Raw genomic sequence first — 14,105 nt, 5'->3', positions numbered from 1 at the left:
TCTTCAAATGTTGTAGGGACACCTATGGTAATTTTGACATAATATTATTTAGTAGTAACTCGTGCATTTGCTCTTGAAAATCATCATTGATGAAGTGGAACTGATGATGAAGACCACACATTTGACCAACGGAGCGACTACTCAATAACAAGTACTTGACGATTGCTTTACCACAGTTGCTAAGCAATTTAAGCTCGTTGTAATGTATATGGTGAAATGGAATGGGTGATGAAGCATCAGGACTCCTCAATAATGAATGTCTCTGCATCGGAAAAAGCAATTTTTCGTAAAAGGTGTCGAGCAGTTAACATTCAACTCTTGCATATTAGATCTTTTACACTAAAAAGCGTAAAAAAATATATTTTATAACAAAAAATTGAACCGACTACCTACATAACAATAAACCATGAAAATAATTTTCTACCAGTCTGAAGTCGGTGCCTCAGCACGAGCCAACAGGAGTGATTGAAGCCCAATATAAGTACTCGTATAGTATTTATGTAGGTGAGGTAGACGACTATAGGTCCACTCCTGCTGGCTCGTGCTGAGGCACCGACTTCAGACTGGTAGAAAATTATTTTCATGGTTTTTTGTAGTCGGTAATTTTTTTTATATTTTTTTTTATAAGTACCATTATATTATATTCATAGGTTATTTAAACTGACAATGATATGCATTGCTTAGTTTCAAACCCGTCTCGTCATCTCATTTTTTTTTGTTATATATTTTTTTTAATTAATTCCCACGGGGTAGGGATAAAATCTCGAAATAACATTCGCTGGGCTTACAGTCATGAAATTTGGTATTTACCTAGATAGCTGGACGTCTAGAATGACACATAGGCTACTTTTTATCCCGATATTCCCACGGTATAGGGATAAAATATTGAAATTTCAACCGCAGGGTTTAGTCTTGGAATTTTGAACAGCTGCACTGTTCTTAACAAAACCTCAATGAAGACTACGGTATACATTTTGGAAATTCCGTAACGGAAATTATGTAAAAACACAGAATTTCAATTTTAACTACCAGATCAAAAATAGTTTACGCGTGCGAAGCCGCGGGTAAACTCTTACAGCCTTATTCATAAAAAGTTAGAGCCTCCTTGAAAGCTCCTTGAAGGCCCGATGCTAAAAAACGTGATTCATAAACCGCTATCATATACCTATTACTATTATTATTATTTTGTATACAATGTGACGATCCTTTTTGTGAATTTCTTATAATTACCTGACATGTATTTATAATGTATTTTTTCATTAGGTAATAAATAAATCTATCTATCTATCTAAACGTCTGTTAGCGCTAATCAGTCGATCAAGGCTCTGCTAAAGTTAGAGGACCGTAGACCCTCCTTTAAGTCACAAAATGGACGCCAAAAGTTTGAACAGCTGACTTTGACAAGAGCAAAAAACCACACCGAAGATATTTTTAGTGAAGGGTGAAGTTACGCAAAGATTAAAAAAAAACCAGGAAAATTTATTTTCAGGAATTTGTATTTAAAAATCCTCTAAAATTACTGCTACTTTACTTACAATAAATATGAGAGAAATAAAATTAGGATGATTAACATAATTACGGCTTTTTCCACTTAAATATAAACATGCGGATCGGAAATGGCGGGAAAACAAACATCTCGCTTTTTTTTTCCTGCTAATTTGCTGTCACTGCTGTCAATTTTTTTTTAAATTATCGATGAGGCCATTTTGTGTCTTTCATTTGTCAAAATTGCCAACATAACGCGTCTAATCCGTCTATCAGCAGCTCAACAACTAGCAGACTGCTAGCAAGCGTTTATGAATCGTACTTCTTGACAACCGTCTAATAAGCTTAATCAGTCTGCTAAGTAACAGACCGATCAAACCTCAATTAAGGTTTATTTATGAATAAGGCTGTTAGTGTTTTATATAAGGAAGGAGTGAAACACATTTTTACCATCTGCTTTTTAATGATATAATGTTGTACTGTAGCAAAAAAAATAATAAATTAAAATTAATAATAACACAATAGGTAAAGTTAACAAAGTAGCAGTAACGTGGCGCTATAACAATTCGATTCCCTTTAGGTTGCCTAAACTTTCTACGTAACGGTGTCTATAGTAGGAACCTATGGTGCCTAAGACTTGTACCTATAGGTAGGTACTACATACCTACAGCCACCACACCAGCACCAATATCTGACACAACAAGGCGTGCATTAATATCATCCATTCCTGTCCTGTCCTGTGGTATCCTGGTTTGACGAAGACCCGGGTTCGTTCCTCGGCCTCACCATTTCTTTTTGATTTTTAGTTTATTTTAGTAAATAGCAGCCTAAGGTATAAAATCAATCCTTAGAAAAATATTACTTGATTTTTCCGTAATGGCTACGGAACCCTATCTTAATTGGGCGTTTCTTACACGCTCTTGGCCGGTTTTTCAATGTGTTTTAGTATCCTAATATTCTAAGTGAAAAAAATTGTGTGTGTACGAGTATAATGTTTGATTCTCCTTCACGCCAAAATGGCTGAACAGATTTAGATTAAATTTGGTTCGTAGATATTATATCTGGACGTCTGCAATAACGCATAGGTTACTTTTTTATCCGGTACTAGCACGATATCGGAATAAAATAACAAAAATTTCAATCGCTTGGAATAGAGACGTGAGGCATTGGAAGAGGATTTTATAATTATACAACGTCAATGAAATCTACGATTACCTAATATTTTTTTGGGAAATTTTATAACTTTTGGGAATTCTCAAGGGAATTTAATAAAATTCCAATATTTCATTCGACTGCTTGATCTAATGGTTTACGCAAGCAACTAACTAAGCACTAGTATTTAAATAAATGACTACAAACTTATAACAAACTCTAAAGAGATATGAATAACATTATTTTGGGATATTCAGTGCATTCGCGATCGTCTTTTATAGGCTGGATTTTCGAAGTTGATGGTGGGACCCTTGAAGAGGGGGTTGTCGCTGGCCATGTCTGCTGGTTCATCGAGCATCTTCTTGAACTTCTCGAACTCCCGAGCGTCGTGGATATCCATCAGGATCTTCCAAGCGACGACGGCCAGTAGACCCAAGAGTATGATGCCGCCGATGGAGGTACCAATTGCGACTGAAAACAAGAAAATGGCCTACTTTCCTAAAAAAATCTAAAAAGGTAGGTAGTCCGTCAGTTAGATGAAAAGAAAATATTGGACCCCTCTAATCTTCTCCTCTCCGTAGTACTTAAGCTCCACGGAGTACCTCGTTGAGTTTCTTGCCGGATTCTTTTCAACAGAGGTTTTGCCGAACCGGTGGTAGATTTTTTTTGACATTCAAAAGTGCTTGTTATAGCCTAAATTGAATAAAGATATTTTGACTTTGACTTTGGAGTTGGGAACGTGCAATGGGGTTTTTAGCCGGTGAGAGTCCGGCGCTGTCTGTGGGATTTTTCCCCACTACACGTCCCCATTCTCCCATAAAGCATCCTCATATTAAATACAAAACACTGGAACAAGTAAACGAAAGCAAGAACCTAATCTAGTGTCTTTAGTCCTGAAGGCGACACAATTCAAAAAAATGTTAGGCGGCCATCTTCATCATCATCATCATCATATCACCCGTAGGACGTCCACTGTTGGACTAATAAGGCTTCCTGTATGGACCTCCAGTTGCTTCGATAGGAAGCGGCCTGCATCCACCTTGAAACCGCGGTTTTACCCAGGTAATCCGTCCATCTCATTGGTGGACGCTGCGCTTGCCGATCCGCGGTCTCCAATCGAGATTTTTCCCATCTTGCCATTTTGTCGATGCTTAAACATCACTACTATAACTCAGAACTTCCTTTGAGAAAGTCTAATATTTAGAATAATTAATAAGCAATTAAAAATACTCACTCCACATATTCGCTCGGTCTGGTTCCTCCAACTCTTTTTGTATTATAAGGTGTAGTATCCTTTCTTCATACTTGTGTTTGAAAACTATAGACTTTCCATCTTCAAGAACAGTCTTACAGAGCTTAGCAAGGTGATATTTAGGTGCGTTGATCTCAGTACCATTAACCCAATCAATAACATTGCCACTGCTATTAAATTTCTCATCACATTCTTTTTTATCCTTGAAATAAACGCATTGTACATATTCTTCTAGGACCCTGCATCTTTTTTCGTCGCAATCAAAGCAGTTTTCACAAAATGGGCCCGTGTACGTTTTGTTTGCAGAGTCTACACTAGTGCAAATGCATGCGCCGCATTCGCAGTTGCCGTTGCCAGAGCAAACCTGAGAAAAAATAATATTGTAGCAAAACCAGATTTTCCTATTCCGTTACCACAGTTGTGTCCATGTGTGATATTTTGATTTAAATTGTAGTGGTAAGAGGGTGGTCAACATGAAATACTTACATACATTTAATGATTGACAATGTACAGCCTTTTACATTGCAGTAACAGTAGTTAAACTGGCACGTTTTACCCCTTGTGCCCCATACATTATACAATTTTATCCCTTGTTCTTCGAACATTGCCAGCACTGGTAGGGACCAAATTATTTCCTAACTGAATTAACTAAGTCCTGGCGTTCCACTAGCCACTGCCGTGACGCGTCACGTCACTGGCGTGATCGCGATTGTATCTTAACTATACTCCTCGCTACGCTCGTCGTCGTAGTATTATTATGACATTACACAATCAGACTGTGATTTATATGATATGAGTTACTCACGCCTTTAGAATGGGGAGCTCGGCAACTGTCAGTATCGGTAGAGCAATGACAGTCATCGCCAGTCCAGCCATCTTGGCATTGGCAAAGATTGTACTTGCATTTCCCTCGCCCATTGCACAATCTCCCCTGGTACCATAGGCATCCGTTGTCGTCGTACTCGCACTTGGCACCGCTAAACCCTGTGTCACAAGTACATGTGCCGCAGCTAGGGAAAAAATAGTAGGCTATTATAATACACGTCATAAAAGTGTAATTTAAAAAATGAAATTTTGATCATTAGAGTTTTTAGAACATTTAGCAATTTCCTGTTCCTATTCACTCAAAGTCAAAGCCAAAGCAAAGTATCTTTGTTCAATTTAGGCTAGATTTAATTAAGTATTAAGTTTTTATGTAAGTGTAGGTATGTTATGTTTAGGATAATTTTATTTTAATTTAAATATTATTTAGGTATACTGTTTTCTGGTTTTAGGCTAAAGAAAACTTATTAATAAAAAAAAACTACCACCGGTACGGAAAAACCTTCGTTGTGAAGAATCCAGCAAGAAACTCAATGAGGTATATTTTTTAAACAGATTTACAGTGTTATTTAATGCAACCACATTTTTAACACAGTAGTTTCGCTATTTGGATTAAGGGATCGCCAATGACGATATACGACGACGACGGTAAATTTCACCACCAATTAAAATCTATTCCTTACTTCTGTTTATTTGTAAAGGTTGCCTGGAAGAGATTGCTCTGAAGAGAAAAGGCCGCCTCTAAAAATCTCTATAATAATAATAAATTCATTTATTTCGGTCAACTTGGCCCATACAATAAATACCTTACAGACTAACATACATTATTTATAATCAATAATATTTAAAACTAATTTGGTGACAAAACCCTCTGTTTTCTGCACTGCTTACTATATGTTGGTATTCAATAAAGAGTTATTGTATTGTATTGTATCTTATGACGTTTCCAGTCAGAAATGTCAATTTAAAAACAGAAACAGTACTTGTTCCTACTTAGTAAAGGCGCAAAGATGTATAATTTACCTGCATCGACCATGTCCGCTGCAAAGAACTGTGTCGCTTTCTTTAGCCCTACATTTATCTAGGTCTAATACCGTTGAGTCACCAGCGCACTGGCATTTATCACCAACCCTGTTTAAGACAATTAAAAATAATATCTGATTAAGAACGTAATTAGCAAATGATTTGAACCAGAGGCTGTATTGCCTAACGTTTCTGACGCTCGCGATCGCAATCAAATGACAGATTTCGCGTACAAAAACTGTCATATGATTTCGATCGTGATCGTCAGACATGTTAGGCAATACGGCCTCAGCAATTTACATGAGACTGATTGTTTTTGTAGAAGTTGATCCCCCGAGTACGTACAAATAACTTTTAAATACTCTAGGGACAGCGCACAAATTATAACAAAAGCTTGGAAAAATCTACAATATGCTTTTCCATTGCCACGTTTTCATAAAATAATAAGCAAACTCACCTATTTTCATTACATGTACATGTCCCGCACTGATAAGTACCATTGTTGGTGCATTCTTCTGAATTAGGAATGCCATGTTTCTCGCATTCACATTCACATGCAGTTTCGACGTGTATAGTTAATTTTTCACCCAATCCCATTGGTTTAATCGTTACTACGTTATTGCCACTTAAACACCATGTCGCAGTTACAGCGACGGAGATAGTAAACTCTTTATGATGTTCCACACCACAAGTGGAAGCTTTGGTACAATCAGGGGTTAATTGGACACGAATGTGGTTAGGCGTGACAACGTCCATTTCCAGATTTGATACCGCTTTCTGAAATAGGTACAATTTCGCATATCATACAAAACGTTTGGATTAAGTGTATTAACCAAGAAATAACAGTCACTACAAGGCGACCATAAGGTTGTATGGGATGAAACTAAGTGTAATAATGGGCATAGGGTTAGAACCAGTTAAATTTTCACACGCTTTTAACCCCCATCGTTAAGTAATTAGTATTATGTATAAGTACCTATGATAACACGAAGAATAATTTGTTTTATTCAAACAAAAACTGTATTTGTTAAAAAATCTACAGTAAAAAGAAACCGTCCTGGTTGAGGATTTGGCAGAACAATACTTAGCTTAGACATATTAATCAAAATTAAGCTCAAAAAAATCTTGCAACATTATATAAATTCAACATACATACCAAGTACTCTTGTGTTATAGTTTCAACAATATTAGATTCATTCTTCAGCTCAACATATCTTGCGCCATGAATTCTATCTGCTAAGGCCGTATAATCACGTTGGACCCGGTTTAATGTGTTGAAAATAATAACAGTGTTTTCCTGTAATGCTATTTTGTTGATTTGATTTACTGTGGGATAGTCTTGCTCAAGGGCTAGATTGTAAACGTCGTTGTCATCGAGATGGCACTGCATGTCATTAAGCTTTGCAGCACCAACTATTTTGCCATCGCCAGCGCTATGGTACGTCGAGTCAGTGCATAGGACAATAATTTTTCTAGCGCCGTCTCTCCAAGCAAGTCTCTCTTTACAGACCATGGCTTGCATCAGGGCATCCAGACCGGCTTCTGGATCATCAAGGTTGGAGCCAGACTCATTATCCAGAATCACACTACTAAATTTCGCCATGTCGTTAGTTAAAGCAAGATGGTTCTGAAACGCGTAGGCTTTCTGAAAAGGACTATGCGCAAATTTTGATAGTTGTTTATTATAAAGTCGAAAAAAGTATTAAGAGAATTAAGTTAGGTATTTATAAGGCAAATAAGAATATTCAACTACCTGGCAAATGGTAGGCCTGGCTTTTCTATAAAACTTCCCACTCCCAGCCGTACGTTATTCGTTAAGTCGGATAGTCTCTCATAGATTTCATTGCCTTGTTTTTGCAATAGCTCTAGATATTTTTTCATCGTATAGGAGTAATCCATCAGGTAGTAAACGTCTAAAGGGTAGTCTTTAGCAGGTCTATATTTGACAGTAAAATTGAACTGTTGTCCTGGGCGGACTTTTATTTTCATCGCTTGTGGTTGAAGTTGGACAATCTTCTTTCCATCTTCACCCGTATTGAGGGAATCATTTCTATCATTTACTACATCAGATACTATTGGATTATACACTTTTTCTCCGCACCAGTCTTTGTTTGCGTCGCTGTAGGATTTTGTTTGACATCTTGGTCCAGAATGAATTTTCTGAAATATTTACATACAATAAAGGTACGTTTTATTGGCCAAAACTTTGGGGCTTTAATTCTATACAGGAACTTTGCTCACGAATTCATAACTATATAGAGTTTCCCCAACAATGACTCATAGCAAAGCATAAAACAGAACCTGAACAGGCATATCATTTAAATTAATTTGTAGCTTTTGCGTACCTAAATACATATCTTTTACTATAAGAGTAAATAATTTGAGGTACTTAATCTTTTTTAATGAATTATCTTAGAAGCAATTGGAAGTTTGTAAGTTTCCTCAGAATGTCCTATCTTGAACAATAAGGCCGCTTGTATTAAATTAATCACCACACATTGACATTAACGTACTAGCTTCAAGGACTAAAACTGTATTTTCACAGATACGGCCGTTTGTAGCGTATATTGTATTGTCTGTATTGTAGGTATTGTAAAACTCTTTAAAATAACAGAACACAGGATAATAAGATGTACAAAGGATGTATATTTTACGGAACCGAGTGTGACTCGCACTTGGCTGGTTTTTGGGGTTCCATAGTCCTACAATTAATCGTTATAATTTCGCCATGTCCGTTGATCCATCCGTTCGTTAAAAAGAAAAATGTCACAGCCTAGTAGGCTTTACAAGTAAACGCGCAGGTAGGCAGTCGATCAAAACTTAATATTGAATGTTTGCCGCATATTACTACGGACCCTACCCTACGCTGCGTGTGGCCTGACACGCCCTTGACCGATTTTTCATTTCTATTCCTGAACTTAACAAAATACACTTACAGCTGAACACCACCCGCATTGATACGAATGTCCGATACATTCTCGGCACGTCTTCGCCAAAGCACAATTTGCTTCACAGCTCACCAGAGACAAATAAGACAAGGTAGTCACCACCAGAACCCAAAGAAGCCGCGACATGGTTTATGACAATTTAATCGTGGGTGGGTGTGCAAAGTAATCGTTTATAGCTCACTGATATGGAACTCCGCAATGAAACGCCTGATTCAATAAATTAATTAATATTGTTGACGATTTAACGACTACTTGATTGACGTAACCAAAGAACACTATAAGCTGTGCCCCCCAACAGGATAATTTTACACTAGTAGCGGTGAATCGTTCAATACAAAATGTGTAATGAACTAAATGAGTTTTGCGTATTTTCCCTTATGTGTTCGAAATAACAATGTCACATTTATAAGGATTTGATGCCCAGGGGTATCACGTTTATTTTAATTAATGACAAATTGTTTGTCAGGGCCCGATTTAGCTATTTAGCCGCTCCGGGCAAAGATAATTTTTGTCATGCTAGGGCATGCTTTATATGTACTAACAATGGGTGGAGGATTTCTAAAATGAGGGGACTTGGGCCGTAGTCCTCACACGGGCCCAGTGCGGATCGGGAACTTCACACACTCCATTGAATTTGCTTCGCAGGTTTGTACAAGTTTCCTCACGAATACTCACGATGCTTTAAAGCTCGTAGGAAATTTCAAATGTAATTTCGCACATGAATTTCGAAAAACTCGATGGCCAAGTTTTGACCCACAATCCTCTGCTTCATAGGTCAAAAAGTGGTTTGGCCTAGGGAGGCATAAAACTGATGCTAAGTCCGAATTTGATAGTCTGCCGCGGCGGAACTTGTCGAAAGTACCAAAAAAATTGACACTTCCGGTGCGAAAAAAGGGGCGTTATTGAGAGTTTGGTTTACCAGTAAATTCCTAACTGATGCCATGACTATTATTTCAGTATTAGATGGGTTAAATAACACCCCTTTTTTCGCACCGGAGGAGACTAGAGAAGTCTAAGTGGCGGATTATCAAATTCGGACTTAGCATCAGTTTTATGGGAAACCATTGTGCATTTCACCGCGGTATCAAGTAGGCACGAAATTTTGCAGTCCGCTCTCCATCTATAAGGACATCGTTCGCTCGCACAACGCCATATCTATTGATTGCAAACGAACTATCTTGAGAGCTGAGGTACGTCACCGTTCTTGGACAGCGCCCTCTATTCTTGTTTAAATTTAAAATATTATCCCACGGGAACGCATTACAGGGATATCAAGTATCCCATTCTCAATGCAGATCTTTGTTTATCTGTACCCCAAGTTTCATGCAAATCCGTTCAACCGTTATTGCGTGACTCAGTAACAAACATCCAAACATACAAACATCTTCACAAGCTTTCACATTTATAATATTATATTATATAAAGTATTTGTGCTCCAAATATAACATTAATATAGCAAAAAAGCAAATTTGATAAATATAGACTGTAAACAAGTTTCAACGTTAAATATTATTTTCTGCGAATATATATATTATGTTTTTGCAACAGAGCTCATTGCTAGGATATTTATAACTTGCGATATTTTTAATTAACCGCAGACACGGAAACAATGTATCAAAACGCAAGGATGGTCATACATAAGCGATTTAAATTGCCAAGGTATTTAATACCTATTCATTCAGTCCACCAAGGATAAATTCGAATTTATCCGATAAATACGATGGGAAAACATGCGTCAGGGTTAAAAATGGGTTTCCATTACATCCAGTACAGAAAAACCTATAGGGTACTTGCTTAGTACTTGCAGTTGTACTAATTTGATATGAAAGTAAAAGCCGTGGTGGCCTAGTGGTTTGCCCTATCGCCTCTCAAGCAGACGTCGTGGTTCAAACCCCGGCTCGCACCTCTGAGTTTTTTCGAAATTCATGTGCGGAGTTACATTTGAAATTTACCACGAGCTTTGCGGTTTGAAGGAAAACATCGTGAGGAAACCTGCACAAACCTGCGAAGCAATTCAATGGTGTGTGTGAAGTTCCCAATCCGCACTGGGCCCGCGTGGAAACTTTGGCCCAAGCCCTCTTGTTCTGAGAGGAGGCCTCTGCCAGCAGTGGACGTATAGGGTAGACCGGGGACAATTGAAAACACGTTATGATTGAAACATCTCAATTTTCTCGAATACTGTAGTACCTACGAACGGTAAACGGCGCGCTTGAACGTGGCTCGGACTGGTCGGGATCTTGTCTTCAGTAGCGCGCGCGCCGGCGAGCGACATAGTCGTGTTGGGGACCTTTTTCGATTTTCGGGTCAAAAGTAAGTTTACAATCGTTCTTTTGTTATACTAATAAATTCTTCTTTATTTGTGTTATACAAAATGTGTCTTATTCTGTAGTTTTATTAATTAGTATTTATATTTAATTTGAACTGGTAAAAATGACGATGTAAGTTACTTAATTTTGACCCTTGAAGTAAAAGTGTCGAATGGGTACATTTGAAACACTGTCTGGTGACGGTTGAAACGTTTCAATCGTCCTGTGCTTCAAACGTCCCCAACTTGACTTTACATAGTTACTACCAGCTTTTATTATCTGAACTGGGGAAGCAAAAAAGAAGGGTAGTCTGGTTAAGTCTTGGTATGTAAGTATGTATGTATGTCAATACATATGCATGTATATGGGTCGTTCTCGCGAGTCGTTCAAATTCAGTCATTTTTTTTTTTTCAAATATTGTTGATTTTCGAGAATTTTTATACTTTCAATATGGTTCAATACCCGCGTAGAGTAATATATGAGTAAAGGCGTCATTGTACAGGTTATGATTTTAAGATTTTTTTTGAAGGAAAGTAATGAAGGCTCGGAGGAAATGAAATATGACAGGATGGCAATGATGCGTTAGGAAGTAATGAGATTTATTACAAAATTAATGAAATATGCCTTGATGTAGTGAGTATATATGGAAAGTAATGCTTTTTCCGTAATAATTTTTATTATTTAATTGTATAGAGATATTTATACATATAAAAACTAGCTAGTTAGTGTGAAGTGATTTTTTATAAGATAAAACTTGTTTTTAATAGTGCCTATTTATCGGTTCGTTATTAAAATGAAAGCTTCTTTCACTAATTTTTATAAAAAATCACACACAAATTAGCCGGTATTGTAAGGACCTACTAACCATTACTCTATTAGAGGGTTCTTTCTTACACGACTAGGTATATAAACAGATCAAAAATGATATCTTATATCTTTTCAATCTCGAATTGTCACTTACAATTATTTCTTCTACAAATGATATTTTTTTTGTTTTGTTTAGAAGCTGCAATATTTTGTTGTATTTTTTTGAAACAGTTTCATCAAATAAAAGCTTTTTTTAACTTCTTTAACTTTTTCTTCTGGCATGTGGTAGGACCTTGTCATCTTGCTCGCTAATTCTGCCGTGAAGCAGCAGTGCTTGCACTGTTATGTTTTGGCGTGGAGAGTAAGATAGCCGGTGAAATTACTGGCATGTGAGGTATCCCATCTTAGGTCTCTAGGTTGGCAACGCGTCTGCAATACCATGGTGTTGCAGATGTTTATGGGCGGTGTGATCTCTTGCCATCAGGAGACCCATTTGCTCGTTTTGCCATCCAGTCGAATAAATAAATGTCTTTTATTCATTCGTTACCTTTTTTTTCCACGCTACCTATCTTCTATTGTTTTTGTTACGTTTCTTCTCTTGTAAGTCTAATTTTTGGGTTCGCTTTCTTAAAATAACTCTTCTTTTTGTAATTTTCTTACTTCTTCTTTTAAGTTTTTTGATTACTTTCATGGCTTTATAGCGAACTTTTCTGACTAAAGTGGATTCTTTACGTATGCCACGCATTTTTTCTTCTATCACGCACGCGGGATTTTGTGCTATAAAGGGTCCCAATCTGGCACAAGTGCTGGTGCGACCTGATTATTGTCTTCGTTGTCAGTAGCAAGTGGTGTGGTTGGTGGTGAGTTTTCCAACAAAATTAGTTGTATTTTATGCTGCTCCTTTTTTTGTTCGAATGTTTACGACTGTTGTTGACGCCATCTTCATCTTTGTTCTCTTTGTGCTCTGATAGTCATATCTTTAACCCTTTATAAGGCAGAGACGATTCAGCGACCACATGCATTGATTTCGAAATTCTACATTATTCTTTTAGTAATAAGTTACAATATTCATTGTTATTATTGAAAATACTACTAGCTTTAAAAACATCCTTTGCTAGCTAGGTAGGTCGATAGCTGCTTTTTGATTCTGTGATAGTATGTGCCAATAAATGGGGCCTTATAAAGGTTAATACTCTGCTTTTTTTTTCAGGATGTACCTTCTTCTTCCTTTTTTTTGAAGTCTATGTAGTTCGGGATCACTTTTTAATCTTTATATATTTCTTGTTTTTATCCGTAATCTGTCTTTTGCTAAAATTTCTTCCCTAGTTTAGCTTTTTTGTGTTAGCCATTATGCTGATCTAAAAGAAATACTACATTTTTATAAACTATTAAACAACATATCTTTATAATTAAATAGGTTTTCATTAAAATAGGCTTTACCAGAACTATTAAAACAAATGTTACTTGGAACAATCACTACCCTCCAAACATGCTCATTACCATCCTGCAAAAAATTGGAGGGTTAGGATGGTAATGCCATGGAGAGGAATGAGATATCGGCCGTTTTTCTCGATTAATAAATTCCAAATGTAGTTTTAACATTTTATAATTTATATCATTAAATAAGTAATCACAAAGCATTTTAATGTGAATTAAACAAAAAATAAAATAGTACTTATTGCATAAAACGCTGGAAAGTAATGAAGACCAAACTGTGACAAAGTACTTTTTGTGCACGTAAATCCAGAATTTCTTGCATGCGAAACGCATGTCCTCCAATGACTAGATGCGGCGGCACACTGAAGCGGTGCGGGGCGGGAACAGTGCACTTACTACCGCCACACAGGGAAGAACTTGGATTTATTTAATGTTTTGGTATCGCGGAGGGAATGATAGTTTTCGGTGGACAAAATCATAATCTTTCATTCTTTCTATTATGAAGTAGTTTTAAAAATTGTGCAAATTTACAGATTTATTCCTTAATAGTTAGTTAATCAGATCGCTTAAAAAATTGGAGGTTTTCTTTTTAAAAGTGCTTAAATACATCGAACAATTTATCAGCACGTAATTTGGAACGGGAGGGAAATGAGATTTGACACTATGTTTTTAACCGGTAAGTTTAATAATAGGTAAAGGCCTTCGACGCAAAAGACTCCTTAACTATTTTTTGAGACCGTTCTTTCTGTATAGAACGTTTACAAAAAGAACATTTTTTGCACCGATTCGTCGCCTGGAATGGCGATTTGAACGACTCACGAGAACGGACCCATATCTGTGACCGAAAATCAGATGTTCTAAAAATCGTCTGAG

The 14,105-nt window shown here is 36.9% G+C and overlaps 1 protein-coding gene across 1 annotated transcript; it reads right to left on the bottom strand.

Moving 5' to 3' along the window:
* Nucleotides 1-1,574: 1,574 nt before the first annotated feature.
* LOC141426198 (integrin beta-6-like) lies at nucleotides 1,575-9,050 on the bottom strand. Its single transcript, XM_074085052.1, has 8 exons — nucleotides 8,671-9,050; nucleotides 7,488-7,894; nucleotides 6,891-7,389; nucleotides 6,192-6,511; nucleotides 5,735-5,842; nucleotides 4,695-4,899; nucleotides 3,872-4,253; nucleotides 1,575-3,108 (listed from the first exon to the last, which is right to left on the bottom strand). The coding sequence occupies exons 1-8, from the start codon at nucleotides 8,806-8,808 to the stop codon at nucleotides 2,891-2,893; spliced, it is 2,277 nt and encodes a 758-aa protein (XP_073941153.1). The 5' UTR covers nucleotides 8,809-9,050; the 3' UTR covers nucleotides 1,575-2,890.
* Between the last annotated feature and the right edge of the window lie 5,055 nt (nucleotides 9,051-14,105).

The sequence above is a fragment of the Choristoneura fumiferana genome, chromosome 3 (genome assembly GCF_025370935.1).
Source record: "Choristoneura fumiferana chromosome 3, NRCan_CFum_1, whole genome shotgun sequence".
Taxonomy (NCBI): domain Eukaryota; kingdom Metazoa; phylum Arthropoda; class Insecta; order Lepidoptera; family Tortricidae; genus Choristoneura; species Choristoneura fumiferana.
Note: the sequence above shows the minus strand (reverse complement) of the source record. Positions and strands in the feature narration are given on the sequence as shown.